At 40.3% G+C, this 27,904-nt stretch overlaps 1 protein-coding gene across 3 annotated transcripts in view; it reads left to right on the forward strand.

The window, feature by feature from the left end:
• The window catches only part of Armh4 (armadillo like helical domain containing 4), a 119,437-nt gene that overhangs the window by 26,518 nt on the left and 65,015 nt on the right, over positions 1–27,904 (forward strand). For all 3 annotated transcript variants that reach the window (XM_070032758.1, XM_070032741.1, XM_070032749.1), the window contains exon 5: positions 13,787–14,041. In XM_070032758.1, coding sequence (XP_069888859.1) covers positions 13,787–14,041 — 255 coding nt within the window. The remainder of the gene's footprint in view (positions 1–13,786; positions 14,042–27,904) is intronic.

Below are 27,904 nucleotides of genomic sequence, written 5' to 3' on the forward strand. Positions count from 1 at the left end.
GGGTGCTGGTGGCTCATACTCAGGAGGCAGAGATCTGAGGATCATGATTCAAAGGCAACCTAGGCAGGAAAGTCCGTGAGAATCTTAACTCCAATTAACTACTAGAAAACTGAATGTGATGCTGTAATTCAAAGTGGTAGGGTGCTAGCCTTGAGAACAAAAGCTCAGGGACAGCACCCAGGCCCTGAGTTCACCTCCTACGATTGAATAAAACAATACAAAACAAAAAAAACCAGAAACTTATTTTTGTGCACATCTGGAGCCTAGATGCCAAAGTTAAAGTACAGGTGGGGCTATCCTTGTCCAGCCTCTAAGATAGGAACCCCTTTGCCTTTCCAGCTTCTGGTAGCCCCTGCCATCTCTTGGCTTGTGGTAGCATTGCCCTCATCTCTTCACATAGCTACCTTCTCTCTGTGCTTTGTGTCACCATGCCCAAGTTTCCCTCCTTTTTTCCTTTTCCTTTTCCTTTTCTCAAGGCAAGCACTATATCACTTGAGCCATAGCTCTACAGCCCCACAGCTCCACTTCTGGCTCTTTGGTAGTTAATTGGAGGTAAGAGTCTCACTGACTCCTGCCCCAGGGGGCTGGCTTCCAGCTGGTGTCCTTCTTAATAAGGATCATCAGTCATTGGATTTGGCCCCATGCAAATTAGTGACTTTTAATTTGACTATATCTAACAAGACCCTCTTTCTTGTTCATTGGTGTTGCTGGTTAGGACTTGAATACATCTTTTGGGGACACAATTCAATATACAACAAGGGTTCTGCTTCCGAAGAATTTGCCAGTTGGTTGGAAGGCAGACATGCTTGGTCTCTGGAACATTCACCTGAGTGATGGTAAATGGTGGATGGGGAGAAGTTGTGATGTATTTTACATTTCTTAGTCATTGAAGAAAGCCTGTCTCTTAAGTGCATGTGGTTTTGTACATTTTTCAGTGTCTTTTACCTTGTCAGCCAAAGTGCTGTTTGATTTTTAAAGAGATAAATCTTTATCATTCACCTTGCCTGGAACATTTTACTTCTGTGCATACATTTTTTTTCAGAGTAAATGTTTTTGGGATGATTAAAAATACATTATACTTATTCAAAACTCCACTAGAATTGTAGTTAGCATCCTTGAAATACGAAGATGTTAAAAATGTTTTGGCTTTTTATTCAAAATAGGACAGTGACAAATTTTATGCATGCATTTATTTATTTATAACTGCCTACATTCATTCTATCTTTAAATCACCTTTTTTCCCCCTTTGGTCATGGGGCTTGAACTCAGAGCTTGGGCACTGTCCCTGAGCATTTTTTTTTTTTCAGTCATGAGCCTGAACTCTGGGCCTGGATGCTGCCCCTCAGCTCTTCAGCTAAAGGCCAGCGCTCAAACACTTGAGCCACAGTGCCACTTTTGGCTTTTTCTGGTTATGTGGTGCTCAGTAATTAAATCCAAGGCCTCATGCCTGCAAGGCAAGCACTCTACCACTGAGCCACCTTCCCAGCCCTCCCCCAGCTTTTTTGTTGAAGGTTAGTGCTCTACTACCTTGATCCACAGCTCCACTTCTGATTTCCTGGTGGTTAATTGGAGCTAAGAGTCTCACAGACTTTCCTGCCTGGGCTGGCTTTGAACCACCATCTTCAGATCGCAGCCTCCTGAATTGCTAGGATTACAGGCGTGAGCCACCAGTGTGTGTGGCTCAACTTTTTTTTTTTTTTTTAGTGCTGGTACTGGGACTTGAATTCAGGGTCTGCACACTGTCCCTGATCTTTTTTGCTTTAATGCACCACTGATGATCCTAGAGGGCTCTTATCTTTATGAAGGAAAAAACTGCTCTTAACCTACACTACAATTCACAAAACAATTTTTTTTTGTTCTCCCAGTAAGGACTCATATTCTCAGTCCTTTTCAGAGTAAATTTTCAGTTCTTACCAACTCAGAGTTGGTTAATGAAAACATTCAAAAATCCTATCTTGGGGCTGGGAAGGTGGCTCAGTGGTGGAGCACTTGCCTTGCATGCTTGCGGCCCTGGGTTCGATTCCTCAGTACCACATAAACAGAAAAAGCTAGAAGTAGCGCTGTGGCTCAAGTGGTAGAGTGCTAGCCTTGAGCTGAAGAGCTGAGGGACAGTACCCAGGCCCAGAGTTCAGGCCACACGACTGGGCCCTCCCCCCCCCCCCCCAAAAAAAAATCCTATCTTGAGGCCACATTTATAAAACCAAGTTCTTATGATTTATTTTGGTGGCTGCTGTGGTATATAATATAGAAGAAGCAACTGTTGTGTGATCAACGTTATGACACAGTCAGGTTAAGAATGTTAACTTTAGGGCTGGGAAGGTGGCTCAGTGCTTGCCTTGCATACATGAGACCCTGGGTTCAATTCCTCAGTACCACATAAGCAGAAAAAGCCAGAAGTGCCACTGTGGCTCAAGTGGTAGCGCACTAGCCTTGAGCTGAAGAGCTGAGGGACAGCGCCAGGCCCAGAGTTCAAGCCCCATGACCAATAAAAAAGAAAAAAAAAAGAATGTTAACTTTAATAAGGTTAAGAATGAACCCAAGCTTTGGCTTTTGTTCTTAGAAATGCTTTGAAATCTGACTTTTACCTCTTTGACAGAGCTGCTTAAATGGTAGAACAGCAGGGAAGAAGTAGAAAAGAGTATTTGAAGGAATATGCTCTTTGATTTTAATGTTGAAATCAGTTCTGACCCCCTTCCTAGATGATTTTTTTGTCTCCCACATACAGTGGGGGTTAAGTTTAAAAAATAGGTAACTTTATTAATCAAACTTCCTACCCTCAGTGCCTAATACTTATTACCAAATTTGATAGAGAAGGATGATAATTTTCTATACATCATTTTTAAGTGTTTTGTATGACAGGTTTTGCAACACAGAATTGCTGGTGATTTCAGTTATTGATTGACTCTTACAGTAAGTTATTTTGTTGTCTTTCCCTGAAATCATTTTGTATTCTTTGTCAGTGATGACAACTCTTAAGTATCTGTATATTCCCTAGGCAGTAGAGTCAATTACTTAGCACTCAGAATGACCATTATATGTTGCTAGGAATGTTCACATAGCCAGTGAGATTTTAAAAATATTTAAAATCAATATTGTGGTATATTTTCATAAAGCTAGCTTACAAATTCTGCTATTAAAGAAAGACGGCTGACATTCACTGGGATGTTTCTGGTATCTTTTCTTTTTTTTTAATTTTAATTTTAATTTTTTTTTGAACACACTGTACAGAGGGGTTACAATTACATGGGCAGGTTAATGCATACATTTCTTAGCAAGCATTGCAGCCTCCTCCTTTGTTTACCCTTCATATCCCTTCCCAGCCTCCCCCCCCACCCAATCCTCCCGGATTCCCCCCCCCCCCCCCCCCCCGCACCAACATTGTAAAGCTTGTTTTCGACATGACAACTTGTACTTCTCATTGTTGCAACAGGTCCACCTGTATCCTTAGACTTGTTTTTCCCCATCTCCTCTACAAGTTATACTGACATCAAATATAGTGAAAGCAGGGGTTATACTGTGGGGGAGGGACATACAAAGCTACAAAGAGATAATCTTATAAATGCGTTAGAAACAAATGCATGAAAGGAAAAAACATTAAAATACATATCTAAGGATTCATTTTCCTAACATCACATTATCTGCCCTTTTCCGCTTGACTCATACATATACTAGATATTGCAAATAAGGGAATCTGGTATCTTTTCTTATCATAGGGGATTCATTCATTAATATGATCACAATTAAGAAAACATTGTTGTAGAGTTGTTGTAGAGTCCATCTGTTTTTGCCCAGCCCATTACTGTTTTGTATATTCCCCGTAGGGACTCATAAAATTATACATGATGGCTTGTGAGGATGGAAGGATTTAGCACGGTAGATATTTTGTGGTTTTATTTATTCATTTAAGTATTCATGTGGTTAGTGTTTGGTGTTTTACATAATACTAAGAAGAATTGGAGATAAATCTTGATTTCTTGGAACATTTTAGCAGAAGAGGCAGATGAGTATACAAATAACAAAAATGCAAAGCAAAATGACTCTGTCTGGGTAGAGAACTTAGCTCTGGTTTAGAGAATCGATGTATATGGTTTTGTATATATATATGTGTGTGTGTATGTGTGTTATGTCTGTATGTGTATAGATTTCCATATGTATGTATATTCACTATTCTATCAGTAGTTATAGAGAAAATAATTGGTAATGAATCCCCAAATGTGGAAAAATTGCAAATTTTAATGGATGCCACATAGATCCCAGTAGTGAGAAATTATCTTATAGATATGTAGTCAAGCAAAATTTCCTAACTTATTGACTACCTGAATTTTCTTTAAGATTAGCTTTTAATAACAGGAGTGACTGTTTTCTACTGCACAAGAGGCAGCCAGGTGCTAAGCCTCAGGCCAACAGATCTCCTATTTATAGGAGACTGTACTGTGGCTCTCTCAAGAGGGCTGTTCCAGTCTCAGGCAAAGAGATTTGTTCCGAATGATTAATCTGGGTTCAGACTCCATGTCTGAGAGTCCTCATGGGGCTGGTCCAAGCAGAGATTTCTTTGTGTTCAAGCAAATATATACCTTTGGACTATATAGAGGATTGTGGATATTCCAAAGGTATTTTTAGATGTTTAGAGAAAATTAAGGTATTTTCAAAACATGACTTTTGAATATAAGGATATGTATATGATATATATAAAATCACATATAATATATAAAATAAGATATATACAAAATATAATAATACACTATATAAACTATAAAAACTATAAACATTAAAATATGCACATATGTACTATATACCTTATAAGTGCATTATATAATGTATATCTATAAAAATTTTAGTGGTATAAACAAGAGTTTTTATTGCACTGGAGCACAAATAATTACAAACTTAAAAATGTGTAAACTAAAATATGATAGTATCAATTGCACTACATGTGGCTGTCTTTATAACTATGAAGTTGTTTGGGCATCAGACATCCTCTTAACATTTAAACTATACATTGCCCCAAAGGAAAAGATTAGAAGAAAAATATAATGCATCTGCCTAAATGATCCTAAAAGCATTCAAACATTATCACACTTGGCAACATTAAATTTGTCTGAAAGATTCACATATACGCTGCCCATGTTTGCTAGTACCTTTTCTTGAACTCAGGGCCTGTGAGTGTCCCTGAGCCTCTCTGTGCTCAAGGCTAGCACTCTACCACTGTAGCCACAGCACTATTTCTGGCTTTTTCTGTTTATGTGGTACTGAGGAATTGAACCCAGGGCTTTATGTATGCTAGGCAAACACTCTACCACTGAGCCACATTCCCAAGTTTTTAGCATAACAGGGAGGCTCTCCAGGTGAGCCAGAAGCCTGCCACTATTCTCTGGATTTTCTTAAGGTGTCTGCTTCATCTACATTCTGAGGGTTTCAGTTTCCCATTAAAACTCTGACTCAGGACTTGATGAAATCTCTCATCTTTTCACAATGGATATTAGTTGAAGTTGTAAAGGTGCTTGCTCCTCAAACTTAATGGACAACAACGCAAGCCAAGAAAGTAAGAAAAAAAATGTAAAATGAATTAGGCTCATCAGGTATGAATTTATCTTTGTCCTTAACAAATTCCCAGGCTCTGATCCATTCTGTGCTTGGTCTTAACATTTCTTTTTATTTGATATGTGAAGTACTGGATCAATTGTTTAGGCACCTTGCCAGGCATTCTGTCACCTTAGCTCTTGGCTTGTTTCCTATATAGAAGGTAACTTTCTTATGTTCTCTTCTTCATCCCTGATTCCACAGAGAAAAGCCAACCAAGACCAGGATGTAAATTTCACCCAGGGCCCAAGAGCAAGTAGTGAACCCCATCTCCCACATAGATATCATCTGCCCTCTTTCCATGTTGAAGGAAACACATTCAATCTCTAGGTAAATGACAGTCAGAAGACCATCATGATTAATGCCACATGCATCCCACACTCTACCCCCCTTAAAAGCTCAATTTATTTCAAGGCAGTCCAACATAGGCAATACAACCTGTGTTAACAAGATCATTCTACAGCAATATTCAGCACTATATTGCTTCACAAACAAAGGACAATAAAATTAAGAGGACAGGAAGGAGAGACAAACGGTTCTGCTCAAAGTTCTCCTCCGCTGTGACGTCTCTCAGACAAACCAATCTGAAATGATGATTTATAGAGTCTGTTGGAAAAGAATTCTACTTCTTTTCTCAAGTGGATATGCTTGAGTTTGTCCTGATTCCATTATGGAAACACCCTAAATCCCAACCAAAGTATTTAATACCATTTTTTGTTGTTGTTGTTGTAGTCAATCATGGAGCTTGAACTCAGGGCCTGGGCTTTTTTGCTCAAGGCTAGTGCTCTACCACTTGGAGCCATGGCTCCACTTCTGATTTTCTGGTGGTTAATTAGAGTTAAGAGTCTCATGGACTTTTCTGCCTCGGCTGGCTTCAATCTATGATCCTCAGATATTAGCCTCCTGAGTAGCTAGGATTATAAGTGTGAGCCACCTATACCTGGCTAGTATTTAATATCTTTAGGGCTCTATTTTTCCACCTTAGAAACAGGGACACTGATGTGTCTACTTCAGGCTTGTTGTGAGGATTAAGAGCTTGCAGGTAACGCTTTTAGTAGTACTTTTGGACACACAGTCAACACATAATGTGACTTAGTTTTATGATTGATGATGTACATACCATTTGATGAAGTTATATACCATTTCTTATATACTACTATGTATTAATTGTTATGAAGAAATACATCCTCTCCATGCAGCCATAGGCTAGGTGTCAGGTAGATGATATAAGTAAGCAAAAAAAGGGGTAGGAGACAGTAGGGCGTGGTGAGTGTGTTACAGGGGAGAGAGAGCATACACTCCTGAGCTATATAAATTGTTCACTATTTTGCCAGAAGGAGAATCTGAACCAGTGATATCAGATCTCAAATCTTTCTAAGACTAGCTGAATTGACTCATGTTTATATAAAACATTCTGATTTAAAAATCAGAATCAATTGGGAATCAATTCAGATGTTTACCTGTCCCAGTTTGTTTTATTTTATTTTATTTTTATTTTGTCGGTCATGGGGCTTGAACTCTGGGCCTGAGCTGTCTCTCAGCTCTTCAGCTCAAGGAAAGTACTCTACCACTTGAGCTACTGAGCCATTTCCAGTTTCTGAGTGGTTTACTGGAGATAAGAATCTCAAGGACTTTCCTGCCTGGGCTGGCTTTGAACCGAGATCCTCAGATCTCAGCCTCCTGAAGCTAGAATTACAAGCGTGAGCCACTGGTGCCTGGCTCCATTTTATTTTATTTTTTTACTGTACATACACCCCCAAAATGAATCTGTCTTTCCAGTCATTGACTCTTAGTTTGTGATCTCTTGACTGAATTCTATACACTCTTTAAAAGCAGGGTCTGATCTTTTGGTCTAGTCATGTATACCATGGCCTATCAGTACTAGGTGTTGGGCAAGATCATGATTAAGTGCCTGCTTTTACTACCATCTTCTTGTTTAGATGAAATGTCTCCTTCTTGCTTTGTCTTGCTTATTGATGTTATTATTGGAATCTAGTGCTGATTCAGGCCTGAAGTTGATCTCTTTTTATGTAAATGGAGCAGTGGTTCCCAATCACATTTTCCTTCGAAACTCCCTAACAATTTGCCTCCAATTCTTGGGTCCCATCATAGAATTGTAGAGTATTTCATTCTTATTAGAATCCATGCCAGTATCTGCACCAATTAGGAAAAAGGAACTCAATAAGCTAATGATTGATTTTTGCGTGTGTGCTGGAATCAGGGATTATGTTCAGGGCCTTGTACTTTAGGATTGTTTGCTTACCATTAGTCTTCTACCACTTGAGACACATCTCTAGTCTGGCTATTTGCTGGAGGTAGAGTCTCTTGGAGTTTTCTGCTGGGCTTCAAACCATGGTCCTCCACGGACCTCCTACGTAGCTAGAGTTAATTACAGGCATAAGCCTGTAATTAATTTAATTATTTAAAACCACTTTGGGAAGCTAGAGTGTGAGGGAGAGAAGCAGAAGAAATATGGGGTCAGGGAGACCCTCCAACAGTGTTATGGGAGTTCACTTCCCCCCATGCTCTCACCTGATTTGAAGAAAGCATGTAAATGCATTTTCATTAGAAAATTCAAATACTCACTTGAAACATGCACAGACACCTACACAATGTTTGTATATATATGTTTATATATAAACAAAGTAATACTTATATTCAAGCTCTATAAAACTATCAAAGAGGAAGATAGCATAATTTTTTTCAGTTAACATGTATTGAGTCAAGTTTTTTTTTTTTTTTCCCCCCTTTGGTTGGTTGTTGGGCTTGAACTCTGGGCCTAGGCATTGTTCCTTCAGCTTAAGGCTAGTGCACTACCCCTTGAGCCACAGTGCCACTTCAGGTTTTCTGAGTGGTTTATTGGAGATAAGAGTCTCACAGATGGGCTGGGAAGGTGGCTCAGTGGTAGAGCACTTCCCTTGCACGCATGAGGCCCTGGGTTCGATTCCCCAGCACCACATAAGCAAAAAGAAAAAAAAGCCGGAAGTGGCGCAGTGGCTCAAGTGGTAGAGCACTAGCCTTGAGCTGAAAAGCTGAGGGACAGTGCCCAGGCCCAGAGTTCGGGCCCCATGACCGGACCCGAAAAAAAAAAATGCTAGCGGTGTGCCATGATTCACACCTGTAATTCTAGCTACTCAGAAGCTTGAAATCTAAGGATCATGGTTCAAAGCCAGCCTGGGCAGGAAAGTCCATGAGACTCTTATCTCCAATTAACTACTGGAAAACTGGAAGTGGCGCTGTGGCTTAAGTGGTAGTGCACTAGCCTTGAGCTGAAGAGCTAAGGGATAGTGCCCAGGCCCAGCGTTCAAGCCCCATAACAGATTAAAAAAAAAAGCTGGTTCTAGGGCTTGAACTCAATGGCTGGTCATTGCCCTGAACTGTTTTTGCTCAAGACTGATACTATCCTGCTTGAGCCACAAATCCACTAATGGCTTTTTGGTGGTTAGTTGAAGAGTCTCATGGACTTTCCTACCTGGGTTGCCTTTGAACCATAATCTTCAGATCTTAGTCTCTGAGTAGCTAGGATTATAGGCGCCTGACTTTATACATATTTTTGCAAAGTGAATAATCAACCTAACTAATCTATCAGTTGACTGTATGTGGATTTTTATATACAAGTTATGTATATTTCATTATTGCTAATAATCCTCTAGGATTACTAAAGTATTGAAAAAAGTTTTATTCCAGATGGCTCAGAATTTATAGATACACTATTAATATAGCTTCTGTGTTTTCTGAATATCAGCCTTGAGAAATAAATAGTATCACTTTAGTCTTAGTTCTCAGAGGAAAGCTGTTATCTAATTCAAAAGCAGTTGTTTAATGAAAAGGAGTTAGACTATAGAACTTACACTTGCTATAGGGCTTTATCAGGGAAACTCAATTTAATTTGGGGCAGAATTTATAGAAGGTAATGGAGAACAGGCCATTTATGTGGGGTTAGGTCTGAAAAGGGATTAGGCCATGGTGAATGTGAATGTAATTCACTTGTCTCTTTAGCTGGCTAACCAGATAAAGGAGATACCATTATCAAGAGCAAAGTCCTCAAATGTTAAGAAGTACAAAATGAAATAAGAATATCTTTAAACATCTATTTGAAACATGGATTGAGTCTAAAATGTTTTGCAGCTGGTGTTTGAAGTGGCTGGTTATCTTGCCTCAAGCCTTTTCATTTTCTCATTAATGTAGCTTTAAGTATTGTTAAGGCTAGATTGGAGGGCACTTACAGTCATTGTATTTACTCTTATACAATTAAAGGGAAGTTTGAAATGGAGTAAAAGTTTTCAAAAGGGGGTCGGGAGGAAAAACAGGGAGAAAACAAAGGAAAAGATGACATTGTTCAAAAAGAAATGTACTTATTACCTGCCTAATGTCACTGTAACCCCTCTGTACATCACCTTTACAATAACAGTAAGAAAAAAGGTTTTCAAGAGGATAAAATGGGTCCATATGGGAATCTAAAACATGCTGATGCATTAAAAAAAAGAGAGAGAACTGAAGAAATTAACAGAAGTGCTTAAAGATGTCAATGCTTAGTAAACACTGTCACTTGGGATTTTTAGTTTTAAAATGTGTCCCAGGTTACAGAAGCATTTGGGAGTTCTTGATATTGGAGAATTTGAGAATGGAATTTGAAAAGCAAATTAAAGCTCTTACTCAATTTGCTGGATGCACCTCAAATGTAGATAATACAGAGGCTTTTGGAAAGCATGATAATTGGACAGACGATTCGGAAGGGATCTAATGTAGCAGAATGACTACAACTTGGCTGAAATATATGTTAATACACAGATGAGACCAGAAGCAGTCAGAATAAAACATAGACTTTTCCTTCCCTGGCTGGCTTTTGAACCATAATCTTACATCCCAGCCTCTTGAGCAGTGAGGCCTGAGCCGCTGATTCCCAGGTCTGTAGGGGAACTTTCTAAGAGTAAGTAGCAGCTGAGAAATACAAAATGTAACAGATGTATAATTTAAATGATTCAGCTTATTTATAGTAAGTTTGTCTAAATTAAGGAGAAAAAGGAGGTTAAAATAAGAAGAAAATGCAGATACATGTAGCAATATTGGTTACCATCTAGGTCTCAAGAACAGTGATGGTGTTTATTATATTATGAAGTTTAATAAGTATAAATATGGTATTAACACTGATGTTAATAAGCTTTATGGGATGTTACACAATAAGGTGTAATACATCACATGGTCAGGGCCAGTTTAATTTTTAGAAATTCTGTAAGTTCTAAGTCAGCTTTGCACTGGGAACCACACTGGGAATTTTATGGTGGTTACTTCCAAAGCTTTAGCTTGCTCAACAGTTTCTGGTCCTGGAGAGCCATCTACTGGAAAATCACTTCATAGCCTCAGGATATTTCCTAGCTTTTCTGTTTTGCACATAATTGGATAGTTAACAACAACAACAACAAAAAACCCCAACCTGGTTGATTGATTCTACATTTTTCTTCTCATTTTAATCTCCTTTTTCTCCTTAATTCAGACAAACTGACTATAACTAAGTGGAATCCTATAAAATTATACATTCGTATACTTCGTATTTCTCAGCTGTTATTTACTCTTAGAAAGTTTCCCTATAAACCTGGGCATCAGTGGCTTATGTCTAGCTGCCATATTAAAAAAAAAATCCTGTCAGCAGAGAGGTTCCCAAGCACCAGTGAACATTTCCCTTTTAGAAAGATGCCTGGCCTGAGACAGAGCCACACCCCTCAGGGAGGAACTGGCTCAGGCCAGCCCTAGGAAGCTGCACAATTTTTTCCATACATCCTTTCACTTTCCACATGTATTCATTTGGTGTTAAACTGTAAAAAGGGGAGAAAAAAAAGGCCACCGAAAAGAAAGATTTGACTTAACACGAATCGGCAAATACGCAAAAGATGAGGATTCAGATTCAAAAGATAAGGATTCAGATTAATCACTGCTTTTCCAAAAAGGCAGGGTGATGCGGGTCCCCAATGCTATTTCTGTTTCTTCTGACTCCCAGTGTTAGCATGACAGAGTCTCAGCCCACAGGTTTCTTCTCTGGCGATGCCTTAGCTACAAGCCTGGAAATGCTAGTGACTTGGCTGTTTTCTGGAGAACTAAAAATGTCTAAGCTGTAATAAAAAGACAGTTTGAAAAACTTGGTGAGGACTGTCTATGAAATGACTATGAAATGGACTTCGTAACAACGTAATCTGGGGCAAAATGAAAACTCTTAAGATTTGGTAACCTAAGGCAGAAATGTTTGCAATAAAGAAAACAAACTTAGACCTAGAGAAGCAAAAATTCTAGGTGTGAACAAACTCCTTAAAAGCTTGGCTATTGTATTATCTGAATACCTAAGGTTAGCATTTTGACTAGCTAAAGTAGCCTGTAAATAAAATAGGATTTATAAACTTGGCCCTTGTTTAGGTAATGATACGTATTTGGAGGGCAGTGCCTGCAAAGCTTTTGAGTTCTCCAGAAGAAAAGTTCTATGTAAGTGCAAAAGATTGTTGTGGGTTATGAAGCAGCTGTTAAGAGATTCTGACGGAGAGGCCAGACACATGAAATTGGCTTAGTGAGGATGCTGTCTAGACACATTTTCCCCTCCTTGCCACTTGTAATAGGACATTTCTCTATTCGAATTGCCACTTGATATCACTAAGCATCTCTTAGCTATGGGGTACCATTACCTGACATTGCTGATGAATGGTTTACAGTTTTCATTTTTAACTTTCAATTCACTTTGAGCATAGCAATATCAATTAGGTCATGTCCTATTCTCCATTGAATACTGAGCTGTCTTTCTGTTCTAACACCTCAGTTACAGTTGTGGATGACATCTATTGGGTATCAGAATTCTTGACAGGATCTTGATCTTGGTAAGGATGCTATGGAAGAATACACTAGCCCCATGGCAAGGAACCTTGATTGATGTACAATCTTGGTTGTGCATCCTGAACTCAGTGGGACCCCTGAGCGTGTAAGAGGGTGCTGGTTCCACAAGAGTGAGAAGGGTATGCATGAAACTTGTGCCACACATTTGGGAGTGGACATAGCACAGATAGGTGGGAGGATTCTGCCTCTTAGGTCAGAGGGTGACTCAGAAACTGTCCTTCCTGTCCTTTTGAATCTTGTGTGTGGCCCTGTTACAATCTGATAGTATGGGTCAGCCAGTGTCAAACTCAACCTGAGAAGAAGATGTGTCAGTCCTGAGGATGCACTTTGCATTCCAGGTGACATGGCTGCAAGGAAAAGCTCAGCTAAATCCTCTTATCTTCCCTTCCAGGATTTAAAGGGACAAAATGCAACTTCAGGTCTTTCAGCATTGTCACTGGATGTCGATATAAAGGATATCCATGTTCATCATGCTAAACTAAGAATAATGATTTCTTTTTAGAGGTTCAGTTTTTCTTTTTCTGTGCCATCTTTATATATGCTTGTGTTTGTGTGTGTGTGTGTGTGTGTGTGTGTGTGTGTGTATTAACTTACTGGCCACAGGCTTATTTGGTGTTCAAATACCACAAAAATTAAATTTTGTTTTTTTCTAAGCAAAATTTCTAAACAAAAACATTAGGAACCTTATTTTTCTAACTTCTACTCCACCAGAATCACTGAGAAGGAACAGTTGTGCAAGCTGACTCTTCTGAGAGTGTTGGTGATCTTCTCCACATTGTTACTTTAAGACTGCCTACTTTCCAGCTCCCATTAGAGGTGGATTGAGAATGGGGATGTGATTGCTTCCAGTTTCTTGGTTATTTTTCCTCCACAGGGAAGACAGGACTCACGAATGGATGTGGGCATCTCTCACGTAATATTGTGTTGAGTTCTGCTCACAGAGGTGGAGGAGTAGAAAGTGAGCCCAGGGGGTGGGAACAGCTCCTTTTAAAGTTCTGCTGATATTTCAGTGTAGTCTCTAAACAGATAAATTTTCATGACCACTAGGAAACAGAAACAGGGCTGTTTTTTAATCTTGTAAAAAATAAGTTACCATAATAACAATTCTGAGTATCTGCATGTGAACTCCCAGTAAACATGATACATGATTTAAAAAAATTTCACATCATCCACATTGGCTATAAAATTGGCTTTAAAAGGTCAAACACAAATACATATATAAATATATATATACATATATTTTTATATGTGTTACATTTTAAAAAAAGATTCATTTGTTGGAGTCTACACTTACAGCATGTTTTTATGTTTCCAATTGACTTTTTTTGTCCAGAGGGAGAAGAAGATGAGGATGAAGAAGACGAAGAAGATGAAGATGAAGAGGAAGATGAGGAAGAAGATGAGGAAGATAAAGATGCAGACTCCTTAGATGACAGCTTTGATGGGGACACCGAATTGCCAGGGTTCACTCCCCCTGGCATCACATCCCAGGATCCTGGCCTAGAGCAGGAAAACATAGACGCACTGGAGGCAGCCACCTACCAGGTGCCAGACGCCATTGAATGGGAACAACAGAATCAAGGCCTGGGTAAGACCCATGAGTATTTTTCTTTCCGTCCTCCCTGTCCTCTTCCTATTTTAGTATGGTGAGAGCTTCCTTTCTTTGACATTTATCATGGGCAAAATGATCTTTCTATTTTTATGGGTGTTCATTTGGGGGAAAAAATCAGCTGTTTGTTCAAGAAGTTTGTATTGGGTTGGGAAGGTGGCTCAGTGGCAGTGTGCTTGCCTTGCATGAATGAGGTCCTGGGTTCGATTCCTCAGAACCACATAAGCAGAAAAGGCCCGAAGTGGCACTGTGGCCCTGAGCTGAAAAGTTCAGGGACAGAGTCCAGGCCCAGAGTTCAGGCCCCATGACCGACCAAAAAAAAAAAAAAGAAAAGAAAAAAATAAGTTTGTATTATGCTCTTAAATAGGAGACTCATGATGAACATGACTATCTGAAGTTTGGAAGGAATTCCAGTTTTCCTTCCCAGCTGGAAGAAAGACAGCTTTAGGAAAACTTCCAAATAGGAGATGTATATAACCAGGATGCTGAATAAGCAGTACCATGGACCTGAGTCAGGAAACGAATGTGATTTGTCATCTTCTGTCCTTTCAGAATTTGTTTCCTAGAGAAAGTTCCTGCCCTGTTATTAGCTGAGCTTTCCAGCAAGCCCACCATTTTTTCTGCTTATTGTAAACACTAGCTCTGTTCACCTTTTGAGTGTCCAGACAGCCTTAGGCTTTCTCTGCTTGTGCTTGGCCCCTGCCTCTTATGAGAGACCAAGGATACAGGCTTTCCCTTTCCTGTGGACACTATTAAGCTAATAAATGAAAGACCCATTCCCACTCTCTTGACCTGAGGTGAAGTAAGGTGAAGTGATCCTGATCTTCAGAGAAGTTCCTTCTTGAAAATTCCCTTAGAGAGAGAGAGAGAGAGAGAGAGAGAGAGAGAGAGTGTGTGTGTGTGTGTGTGTGTGTGTGTGTGTGTGTGTGTGTGTGTGTGTGTGTGTGTGTGTGTGTGTGTGTGTGTGTGTGTGTGTGTGTGTGTGTGTGTGTGTGTGTGTGTGTGTGTGTGTGTGTGTGTGTTGTGAGTTTACCCCTTGAGCCACAGCACCACTTCCAGTTTTCTGGTGGTTAATTGTGACAGACATTAGATGCAAGAATCCTCTTCCAGTTTTTTGGTTATATTTCATAAAAAATTTGAATGCTGGTCTGGGACTTTGCTGTGACACAGGAATTCAGCATGTAATTGTGAGTGACAGCTGTCCTTCATACCCTTGCAGTCCTTCCTCAACTCTTTGCCTGAAGCAATCACTCATCTGCTTTGGGCACTGTACATTAGTTTGCATTTTCTAGAAAATGAATGAAACCATATGATATATGATTTTTTTTGCATCCACCTTCTTTCACTTTAGCACAATGCTAAAATCAATCAACTATCCTATTGCATATTTGTTCAGCAATTTGTTTTGTGTTAGACTGGGTAGTATCGGGGTGTGTGGATACAGCACATTTTGCTTGTCTAATGACCGGTTGGACGTTTAAGTTTTTCCCATTTTTTGGCTAGTAGCAGTTCAGTTTTAAGGTGTGTTAGGATACAGATCAGGTCAGATAGCTCTGTTGTCCTTACCTCTGCTTTCTGGTTCCAGCCTTCATGCATAGCTTAAGTCTGCGAATTAATGATAGTAATGTAGTGATTTTTTTATCACCTCTAAAAATTATTTCCTCAGGTTCTGAGTTTTCATATCAGATATTTTTTACTATAATACTTCACTATTTCCCAGTGTCTCTTAGTTTTTTTTTTTTTTTTTTTTTTTGGGTCCGGTCGTGGGGCTTGAACTCTGGGCCTGGGCGCTGTCCCTCAGCTCTTCAGCTCAAGGCTAGTGCTCTACCACTTGAGCCACAGCGCCACTTCTGGCTTTTTTTTTTCCTGCTTATGTGGTGCTGAGGAATTGAACCCAGGGCCTCATGCATGCAAGGCAAGAGCTCTACCACTGAGCCACCTTCCCAGCCCCGTGTCTCTTAGTTTTTACTGCTACTTCTTTTCCTTTTTTTTTGTTGTTGGTTGTGGGGTTTGAGTTTAGGACCTGGGCCCTGTCTCTGAAGTCTTTTGCTCAAGGCTAGAGCTCTACCACTTTGAGCCACAGGGTCACTTCCAGTTTTTGAGTGGTTATTTGGAGATAAGGTTCTCATGGGGACTTTTCTTCCCAGACTGGCTTTGAACCATGATCCTCAGATCTCAGCCTCCTGAGGAGCTAGGATCGCAGGTGTGAGCCACTGGTGCCTGGCTTACTTCTTTTCCTTATAAATTATTTTAATCAACCTGTATTTAGCACTGTGACTTTTCTGGAAACTCAAACAAGAAACAATTCTTTCAAGCTGGTCTTTTCCCCACTGGAAGAGGGTTGTATTTGAGTAGTATCTGAGTCTAGAATTTCAGTAACCCACTAAAAGATAGGAATATCTTGTCATGACTCAAAATTTGTAACCATTTCTGAGATAGTATTATTTAATTCAGTAGTAATGAATATTCTCAGCTCAAACCCTTATTTGAGATAGATTTTTTATAGTCAATAGAAGAATGGCTCCCCACAGATGTCCACTTCCTAATGTCTATAACCTGATGAATGTTATGTGGCAAAAGGGACTTCACTGATGTGACTGAAGATCTTGAGATGGAGATGAGGAGGTTAGTTTGGATTACCTTGCTGGACAAAATATATTCACAAAGGTTGTTTTAAGAGAGAGGTGGGAGAGAGTCAGAGTCAGAGGAGGTGTGATGATTGATAAGATAATTCCTGTGCTTTTTCTGTTTTCTTCTTCTGTAGTAAAGACTTATCCATGTCTCTTTTATCCTCTAAAAGTCCTGTTAAATCTTTCTAAACTGTGTTCTTTATTTTAAATACGTTTTGACTTTGTAAGTTTTGGATGGGAGGTTGAAGGTGGCATTATTTATTTTTGCTTCTTCCTCAGACAGAGACCATTTTTAGGCTACTTAAGTGTTTGACTGATGTTCTTGCAGGATAAGGTTTCCAAAAGAATTATTATAGCTGCCTTCACTCTTGCCAGAAGCCTGTGTGTCACTTTGAAATGGGGGTAGAATATGTTTTTTCTACAGACGTCTTTAAAAAATATGATAACCATTCAATTAGTGGTCTAGGAATGTTTATGGACAAGAGAGCAAGATAAAAGAGGAACAAATGACAAATGTATATTGAGTTGGTAGGAAAGTGGAATGACCGGTAAGCAAAGTGTGATTGGTGGCCTAGGGAGGAAGCAGGGTACTGGAATGTGAGGAAGCCCGACTCAGCCTTCAAACATACCAGCATGCCCTTTCTTTACATCTTCCTTCCTATTCATTTAAGACTTAGCGTGTAGCTGAGACTCAACACTTAAATATAGTACAACATGTGCTGTGGCAGCGAGGAAAACGTGTTTTCCAAAAGATGGTGGGAAGTGTGAGATTTCCTACAACTCCTCATTGCAACAAAGGTCAGTGTATTTTGATGCTTACATGGTAAGCTATGGATTGAAAGGTTGCTCAGGGCTGGGTGCTGCTGCCTTACACCTGTAATCTTAGCCACTTAGGAGGCTGAGTCAATCTGAAGATGGAGATTCTAAGCCAGCCCACACAGGAAAGTTCATGAGACTCATCTCCAGTTAACACCCCCCCCCCCCCCAGCCAGAAGTGGAGCCATGGTTCAAGTGGAAGAGCGCTTGAACCAAAGAAACTCAGAGACAGGGGCCAGGCTTTGAGGTTAAGCCCCAGGACCAGCACAATAAAAGAACAGCAAAGAAGGAAAGAAAGAAAGAAAGAGAGGAGAGAAGAAACTGGGCACCAGTGGCTCACAATTATAATCCTAGTTACTCAGGAGGCTGAGATCTGAGGATCATGGTTTTAAGCCAGACTAGGAATGACAGTCGGTGAGACTTTTATCTCCAATAAACTACTCAGAAAAAGCTGGAAATGGCACTGTGACACAAGTGGCAAAGTACTAGCCTTGAGCACAGAGAGGCCCAATGACGGCATTCAGGCTCTGAGTTCAAGCCCCAGGTCCAGCCAAGGGGAAGTGGGGGGGGAGGGAAGCTGAGTGCTAGTGGCTCATGCCTATAATCCTAGCTGTTCAGGAGGCTGAGATCTGAAGATCTTGGTTCAAAGCCAGACTGGGGAAGAAAAGTCCATGAGACTCTTATCTCCTGTTAACTACCAGAAAACCAGAAATGGCACTCACCTTGAGCTGAAGAGCTGAGGGACAGCACCTAGGCCCAAAGTTCAAGCCCCAGGACTGACAAGACAGAGAGAGAGAGAGAGAGAGACAGAGACAGAGACAGAGAGAGGAGAGACAGAGAGAGAGAGAGAGACAGAGCGAGAGAGAGACAGAGAGAGACACAGAGAGGGACACAGAAAGAGACAGAGAGACAGAGAAGAAATGTTGTTCAGGAAGGGCCAGGACTAATATTAGCAAAAATCAGTATGGAGTAGGGAGGAAAGAAACCTAAGTCCATTGTAATAGTGCAAGGAGAACTGGCAGCTTTTCAGTCAAGTTCCCAGGCCAGTGGCACTCAATCTTGGCTGTACGTAGCTATTAAAAACAAAACAACACTAAGGCTTGGGATGTGGCTTAGTGGTAGAGTGCTCGTCTAGCATGCATGAAGCCTTGGGTTTGATTACTCAGTACCACATACACAGAAAAAGCTGCAAGTGACACTGTGGCCCCAACAACAACATCATCAAAAAACAAAAAAAAAAAACAAAAAGCAAAACACGGAGAGCTGGATCCTACCTCTATAGTATAAACTATCCTGGACTGAATCTACTGATTATCAATAGGGTGGGATCAGGAGCGGAAGGGGAGGCAGGTTCTGTCTATGTAGGAAGATGGGGAGAGAGGTTTTTTTTTTTTTTTTTTTTTTTAAATAAAACCTTTTTTGAATACGTAACAGATCTACATTTTATTGTTTCTGGTCCATGTGGGAGAATTTGGAAGTGATTCTGTATATCATGAATGGACTCTCCAAAGTAAATTCTTCCATTGCTCTTTTTTTTTTTTTTTTGGTCGGTCGTGGGGCTTGAACTCTGGGCCTGGGCGCTGTCCCTCAGCTCTTCAGCTCAAGGCGAGCGCTCTACCGCTTGAGCTACAGTGCCACTTCTGGTTTTCTGGTGGTTTATTGGAGATAGGAGTCTCACGGTCTCTCCTGCCCGGGCTGGCTTTGAACTGCGATCCTCAGATCTCAGCCTCCTGAGTAGCTAGGATTACAGGCGTGAGCCACCAGTGCCCGGCTCTCTTCCATTGCTCTTAATGGTCATTTATGTATTTATTAGATTAGTATGTCTGAAAAATACCTCCAGCTTTAACTTTTTTTTCCAGTCCTGGGGTTTGAACTCTGGGTCTAGGCCCTGTCTCTGAGCTTCTTTTGTTCAAGGATAGTACTCTGCCACTTGAGACACAGTATCACTTCTGGCTTTTTCCGAGTACTTTATTGGAGATAAGAGTCTTGTAGACTTTTCTGCCTGGGCTGGCTTTGAACTGCAATCCTCAGATCTCAGCCTCTTGAGTAGCTAGGATTACAGATGTAAGCCACCAATGCCCAGTTTAAAATTTATTATTGTTATTAGTGTTATTATTATTATTATTAAGGTGATGCAGAGGTATATTACCATTTCATAAGCTAGGTAACGAGTACATTTCTTCTTGGATAATGTCATCCGTTTCAGTTTCCTTCTCCCATTCTTACCCACAAGTTATATAGTTCATTTTCTACATAGTGTCTAGTGAGTACTACTGCTTCATTTGTTCTTTTTTCCCCCCATTTCTGTGCCACCATTTGCCCCCCCCCCAAAGGCAGATAAATGAACAAACAGGACAAAAATACAAGAAACAAAAAAAAATCCAAAAAGTAAAAATAGGTAATGCCATCTCTACCAACAACAGCAGAAGAAACAAACAACCCTTGCTTCCATTGCCTGGAATTCATTTAGATAAATATTATTTTAAATGTTCTGAGGCACAGAGGCATTGTGTCTTGTGTTTCTCCCCTGAGTGCCTCCCTTGGTCTTACTGTGTGTGAATGTCTAGAGTCCTGTATAACTTATCATGTCCTGGTGTATTTTAGATCTAGCTAGAAAATATGTTCCATTTGTCTCTCTGAGCTTGGCTTACCTCAGGTAACATGATTTGTTCTAGGTCCATTCATTTCCCTGTGAATGACATAATAGTATTCTTTCTAATGGCTGTGTAAAACACCATGGTATATAAGTCCCTCAGTTTTTGGATCTATTCCTCTATTGTAGGGGATCTGGGCTGTTTCCACAATGTGGCTATTGTGAATAGTGCAGCAATGAACATGGATGTGCAAGTGTCTTTACAGTATGCTGGCTTGTGATGTTCTGGGTAGATGCTTGTGAGTGGTATGGCTGGGTTGTAGGGAAGATCTATGTTTAGCTTTTTGAGGAGCCTCCAGACTGCTGCCCAGAGTGGTTGTGTTAGTTTATATTCCTACCAGCCATGCAGTAAGGTTCCTTTTTCCCTACATCCTGGCCAACATTTATTGTTTGAATTCACAATATTGGCCAATCTAACTGGGGTGAGATAGAATCTCAGAATTGTTTTGATGTTGCATTTCCTTTATGCTAGGGATGTTGAAAACTCCAGCTATTTATAAGTCAGATCGAAAGAAGACCTAGTTAACATTCTACCTTTGATTTTTATCAGGAAGGCTGTGATCACATTATAGACCCATAAATGTGATTTAACCCAGACACCTGTACCTGGGATGGAGGCAGTCACCACCCTGATGCTGGCAGTCCTTCCTGTCCTGAAATGGTACCCTCATAGGTTCATGAATTAGTGTTTAACATCATTCATTTCTTTCTGTGGAAAGAACAGACATATTTTTACTAGACAAGGGAAGTGGAAGACTTGGGCACAGACTTTTTTTTTTCATGTAAAGCAAGACATCCTGGTGTCAGAGTCTAAAGCAGAACTAATGGCTGCTGTCTCCTCCTGCCTCAAGATGGACACATGAGGGAAACTAGGACTGTAGAGGAACATGCTAATCCAAGATATTATTTCTTTCTAGATCTTTCCATTTGAGCTATGGGTCACTTGTGGATAGGTAGTAGCTGTGAATTTCTAGGGGAGAAAAATCTATACTCTTGTGGCCCAAGATTCAACAAACTCAGGGTTTTAGTCGATTTTAAATGTACTTATTGACGAGTTTTCCATTTGTTTATTTTCCTCCTATTGTGTTGTAGCTATTTTTGTTAGAAGTCCCAAGTCTCCTCTTTGGCATGGGGCAGGCTATAAATAGGGTAAATACACAAAATGAATAGACTGTCTTCCAGCTGTCCATTCTTACTGTGTGTGCAGATGGGTACTGCAAACACAGATTCAAGAGAAACAGAACTCAAAGAGAATTGACCAGGCTCAAAGGAAATCAGGTGCTAGCCTACACAGAACTTTTTTGTTCTTGAGACATCTGATGATCAGTACTGGATATTAATTTGATTAACTTTTTGTTTTCCTTTAACATAAGACATATTAAAGTGTTTGGAGAGAGGAAAGAATTGATGTCATGCATAATTTTGTGGTTGTACTAAACTTGTCTTTGGAAACTTGACATGTAATGATTGTTGACAACTATTTTTAGGACATCTCACCAAGAATTTCAGGCAGACAGAACTGAGTTTTCTTGTGATCCACTCATTCTAAGAGTGAGTCAAGGGCAGAATTCAGATTATTAATGTAGAAACCATTCACTCTGCCCATGTCTATATATTTCTTCTTCTGCCTTAAGTTTTCTTTTGAGAAAATGAAAACAAAGCCAACTCTAAATCTCAAATGTTAAAGCAAGAAATCAATAAAATAGATTTCTAAAATCCAGCAGTTCTAGGATCAGAAAATTTCTTAGTGTAGTTAGCTCTTTTCTCTATTTTGGATATGTGCGAAGATCTTTATATTCTTTCTGCCTTGTTTCTCCCAGTCTGGACCTCTACCTAAATCAAGCCAGAGTTACTGTCACCAGAACAAGCATCACACATTAAAAGCCCTGCAGTTATTGTTATTTTTAATTGAGTTATGTTTCCTTATAGAATGATCTTTTTCCCCTTCTATCTGTTCATGCTGATGAAGCCTTTCCTAGGAATGCTCACTTACACAGAGTCTCTTTTCCAAAACTCCTCCATTAGTTAATTGTCCACTGTGTTTAATTCTAGTTCATTGCATGATCTCATTCGCTCGTCGTCCTTTCTGGAACCTCATAGCATTTGAGCACCCTGCCCTGAGCACTATTTATCGCTGAAAAGGGGAGGTTGTCTTCTAGTTGGTAGTCAGTCCCAGCTTGAAATTTCCCAGCCCAGTTGGGAGGAAAGATGGGGATGCTTAATTGCATCTACCCTGGAGAGCAACATGGAGACTGGTAGGTGGTGTTAGGTGACATTAGTTGGACTTGTGGAAAAGTAGTAATGGATCAGATATTGAGGAGTCTCTCTGATGCATCCAGCTGACACCAGGTATCATGCAGCAGTCAACCCTCACCTGATTTTAACTTTCTCTGGTTCATTCTACAGTACTTGGAGCAAAGCTATTATAACAAAGCATTTACTAATTAAAGCCCACCTTCATAAACCTTGGAAAGCATTTTGAATCTATGTTTTTCTAGAACATGACCTAACATTTTATGATTTTTTTGCATGAACTATGAGATTTGAGCTTTTCTACACTATAGAAATGACTAGATTTTGGAAAGGAGTTACCAGATGCCTTCATTATCTTAGCTTCTGCGTGAGATGATGATAGGATGATTTCATTCTATGGAATGATCCACCAGTTAAACATTCCAAAAAATTAAATAAATGACTTTATAGAGACAAGATTTTGTGTGTGTGTGTGTGCCAGTCCTGGGACTTAAACTTAGGAGCTGGGTGCTGCCCCTGGGCTCCTTTTGCTCAAGGCTGGCCTCTACCACTTGAGCCACAGCACCACTTCTGGCTTTTACTGTGATTAATTAGAGATAAGAAGCTCATGGACTTTCCTTCCTGGGCTGGCTTCAAACTGTGATCTTCTGATCTCAGCCTTCTAAGTAGCTTGGATAATAGGTGTGAGCACCAGCCCAGTGAGATAAGATTTTTTGGTAGTACCTACCAAAGAAGGAAACTGGCACTCTCAGTACCTAGGTGGGAGTGAGTCATCTTCTGTGTCTCTGGCTCATTGCTTCTTCCCCCAACCAGAGAATAAAATTGTCTTTTTGTATTTCAATTGACAGCAAAATGAGAATTATATGGTACTTTAGTATTATTATTTTTCCTGGTAGTAGGGGTGTTTGCACTCAGGGTCTTGCACTTGCTAGGCAGACATTTTATCACTGAGAAAAGCCTCCAGCCCTTTTGCTTTTAGCTATTTTTAGAATAAGGTCTTGTGTGTGTGCTGTGGCAGATCTGGACGGTGATCCTCCTATTTATGCATCCCACATAGCTGGAAGAGCAGACCTGTGCCACCGCATCAAGCTTTTTAATTGGTGGGGATGGGTATTTCTAACTTTTTGCCCAGGCTGACCTTGACCCATGATCCTCCAGATCTTTGATTTTCAGTTAGCTAGGATTACAGGAGTAAGCTACTATGCTTATCATTTAATTTTTAACCTGTTTTGAGAAAATTTCTCCATTTGTGTCTTTGATGTGCTATAGAGGTCCTAGATGTTGGCTTTTTTTAAAAGCAGAGATTCCTTATGAATAAATTTGGACTTGTTGATTAGAAAAATCTTTCTGAAAACTTAAACCCAAATATCTCAGCTCCAAAGTATTTATCTTGATTTTTTTTTCCTTTTAGTGATCTGTACCAGTTAACAGAGTCCTTCCTAGAGCTTGACGTTTTTATTTATATTTTTATTATTAAATATACTGACTCAGAGAATTAGGAAAAATAACCCACATTTCTTTCACTAGGAATGCATTTCTTCTATGGGAATTTAGTTGTCTCATTTCCTTTGGAGAGCTACAAAAGGAGTCTTGGAATTAAGCCAGAAAATAATCTGTTCATCAGCTACAGTTAAGAAAAACATTAACATGGCACGTTACATCTGAGCAGAATACTGTGAGCTAATTTATTTGTAATCAGAATGTACTTGTAGGATCATTTGGGGAATTATTAAAATGTGAACACATCTAGCAGGCTCTTCTGGCAATTAAACAAGAAGAAATATTAGGAAAACCAGGACAATTTCAGGAAGGAAAGAGGCTAAACGTAAATTGCTGTATCTGAAAAAAAGTGCCAAGGAAAACAGACAGAGATGATGTTAAAAAGCTTCCAGTTGTATTTAAACAAAATGGAGAAAGTAGGTACAAGTCCTTATGTCTGGACTTGAGGTTCATGGTGCTAATGCAGGTGATTGACTTAATGAAATGCTGTGTGTTCACTGTCTCAAGAGCCTGGAATATTTGAAGTGTTCCACATTTAGTTAATCTGGATCAGAGAAGGAATACATTTCACTTTGGCAACTCAGAACACAGAGCAATTAAGTAATTGTCCCTCATCTCCACTTAACATCAGAAAAAGGAATGCTAAAGCTTTTAAAGCAAAACTCAATGATCCAGCAAGGTTAAACATGTTCATTTCATTTTAAACGTGTTCATTTCATTTCAGCATTTGAAAAGTCAGAACCTTTCTGTTTTTCTGTTTCACAGAAAGATCCTTTCATAGAACCTGGAATAAAAATATACATCTGTGGTTAACCGAAGGTCCCAGTTCAGTTCATGTTGAGTTTCTTTAAAGTAATTTACAGACATATAGATTACCAAGACCCAGGGAAGAAACTTAAAATGAAGTCCTGCTTACAACTAAGGAGATTTTGATTTATGCCTTGCATCTTCAGGTTTTCCTGTGGGGTGGAAATGTTTTTTTTTTTTTTTTTTTTTTTTTTTAATAATGGGATTTGAATTTCAAGCTGCTCCTCTTCAAAGAGTGGCAACTGTTTGGAACAGGATGGATTTGGTAAGACCTTCAGGGAAAATACTCAGAGCAGTATCAGCCACCTCCAGCTGCAGAAGGATTGATGTGGCATCAGCCCTAAGCATCAAGGAAACTGCCACCTGGGCTTGTTTATTACAGCTTCATAAAGAATTGCACATCCTGCAGGACCAAGGCCTTGGGATTCTGAGTCCTGCCCTGTGGGAAGCAGATGGGTAATGGGGCTCGTGCATGCTGGCTGCTCAGGGCTGAGCCACAGGAAGCACAGAGCAGTGTAGACACAACTCAGTCTACTAATTAAAAGGAGATGAGTGAGAACCGTGAGAAGAATTGTGATGCAGGAAGTTGTTCTGGTGGAATCTTGCAGCCTCTTTGTCTTCCTGGTCATCATTTTGCCCTTTGTCGTCTTCATTTGAGCCCAGGACTGCCCCAATAGCCAAAGAGCCCTCACTCTTTCCCATTCTCTCTCACTATAGCAAAATATTCTTTCTTTTTAATTTTGGGCTTGAATTCAGGGTCTTGCTAAACAAGTGCTCTGCCACTTAAATCACACCCCTACCTCAAAATACTCATTCCCTAAGATCTTGATTTAGTGATTTTTTTTGAAAGACCATCAGTAGTTCATACTTGTTAAAAGACAATCTAATCATGACTGCTATAAAATGAACACATTTCACAAAATTTTACCTAAGTCATCAATTAATGAAGGGACCAGGAACAACAGCTAGCTCAAAGGAGACATCAAAGAACCATGAATTTAGGTGAAGTCAAGAACTATAGAAATGGGCTGGGAAGGTGGCTCAGTGGTAGAGTGCTTGCTTTGCATGTGTGAGGCCCTAGGTTTGATTCCTCAACACCACATAAGCAGAAAAAGCTGGAAGTGGTGCTGTGGCTCAAGTGGTAGAGCACTAGCTTTGAGCTGAAGAGCTGAGGGACAGCACACAGGCCCAGAGTTCAAGCCCCATGACCGACAGAAAAAAAAACAACTGAAGAAATGAATTTATGGATGGATACAAAGGGTATTCCGACATGGATTTTTATTTATTTATTGGTGCTGATCCTGGGGCTTGGGCTCAGGGCCTGGGCACTGTCCCTGAGCTTCTTTTGCTCAAGGCTAGTGCTCTACCACTTGAGCCACAGCACCACTTCTGGCTTTTTTGGTAGTTTATTGGAGATAAGAGTCTCAAGGACGTTTCTGCTCAGGATGCTTCAAAGCTCAGTCCTTAGATCTCAGCTTCCTGAATAACTAGGATTATGAGTGTGAACCACTTAGCACTCAGCCAGCCCTCCACTGGGTTTTAAATTTGTCTAGAAAGTTATTTATGTTATCAATTTAAAGAGTTGTAAAATAGTTCAAAAGTAATTAGATGCAATGACCAGATGGAAACAGATAATTCTTAGGCCTGCAGTGCTCTGATGAAAGGATTGTCAGGGATATCTAGATGGGGTGATGTCCAGCAGAAGAGAGGGATTCTCCTTCCCTTATAAGCCTTTGAAAGGAATAAGGCTTTCCCAGAATCTGCTCATAGATCTCACCTTATCTGGCCTTGGCTGTGGTGATGTCAGATGCCCATAGGTAAACCAGTCACTAGCAAGAAAAATGAAACTCCGTTGCTCCCATTGGCTCAGGCGAGAGGTTAGTAAGGTCCAGCTCCTGGGGGCAAAGCTGGCCTGATGCCTGTTGAAGTTTCCTAGAATACAGGCAGGCCGGTTGGTTGCCCACTGTGTTTAGCTGTTTCCACTCTGTACCATTGGAGTTGTGGAGTTGTAATCTAGACCTTAGGGTCTACAAACTTGGTTTTTACTGCCTTACCCTTCCCAGAAAGCATTTGCCGACCTCTGGTGTAGGCCAGTCAGGATCCACATTTGCATCAAGAGGGAGTGTCTGTGGGCTATGCATCCAGCCTGGCTGCTGCAGAAGAGCAGCTCATTCCAGCCTAGCAGTTGTGCTCTTCAGGGCATCTGTGTGAGGAGGTCACAACCGTTACTGTGTGTACATCTGTGAAGCCGGTAACAGACATACTCCATACTGCTCTATGCCTTTGCTCAGAAGAGCCAGTGACTAAGCATTTACCAGCACAGCTCTACTTCCCTCTCTTTTTTTTTTGGCCCTTAGTGGAACAAAAGAACGGCTGCCACTATGCTACTGTGGAGCTCTGCAAACCTTTCTCTCCTCCAGGTGGAACAATCTGTCATCCATTGCTCTTCCCTAGAAGTTTTGTTGTCTAGGTTTTCTCTGAGCAGTTTGAGGTATGTAGAACCAGGCACATGATAATATTTCTAGAACAGGGATGACCCATGCTAGGAATATGCGTGGAAGGCCATGCATACCAGGGGCCTGGGGCAGTGCCTGGAATGATCATGACCTGGCGGTTAGGGAGATGTGGCTTATCCCCATGTTTACTTCATCTGAAGGAGAAGTTCAAATTCAGGTGAATTCCAAGTTCCCTACATTTTTATTTTATTTTATTTTGCATAGGGGAACATGGAATTGGGTTTGAACTTAGAGCCTTGCACTTGATAGGCAGATGTTGTACTACTTGAGACACATGCTTAGGCCTTTATTTTATTTATGCTTCAGTTAATTTTTAGATAAGATCTCACATTTTTTCCAGGCCAGCCTTGGACTTCGACTTTCTACATCCAAACAGCTGGGATCACAGATATGTACTACCATACCAGCTTTCTTTGATGCGATGAGGTCTTGCTAATTTTTCCTGTGGCTACTTTTTGGTATTGAGCCTTGTAAATGGTATCCTTTTTTGGTTTATCAAGAGAAATGCAATTATAATAAACTTTCTCAATGATTTAACTTTGAGATTTGAGACACTTCCTTAAATTCATGGTCCTCTTGGAGCACTGCATTCTTTTTTTTTTTTTTGGGTCCGGTCGTGGGGCCTGAACTCTGAGCCTGGGTGCTGTCCCTCAGCTCTTCAGCTCAA

This window comes from Dipodomys merriami, unplaced genomic scaffold (genome assembly GCF_024711535.1).
Source record: "Dipodomys merriami isolate MVZ:Mamm:240054 unplaced genomic scaffold, mDipMer1.0.p SCAF_1, whole genome shotgun sequence".
Lineage (NCBI taxonomy): Eukaryota > Metazoa > Chordata > Mammalia > Rodentia > Heteromyidae > Dipodomys > Dipodomys merriami.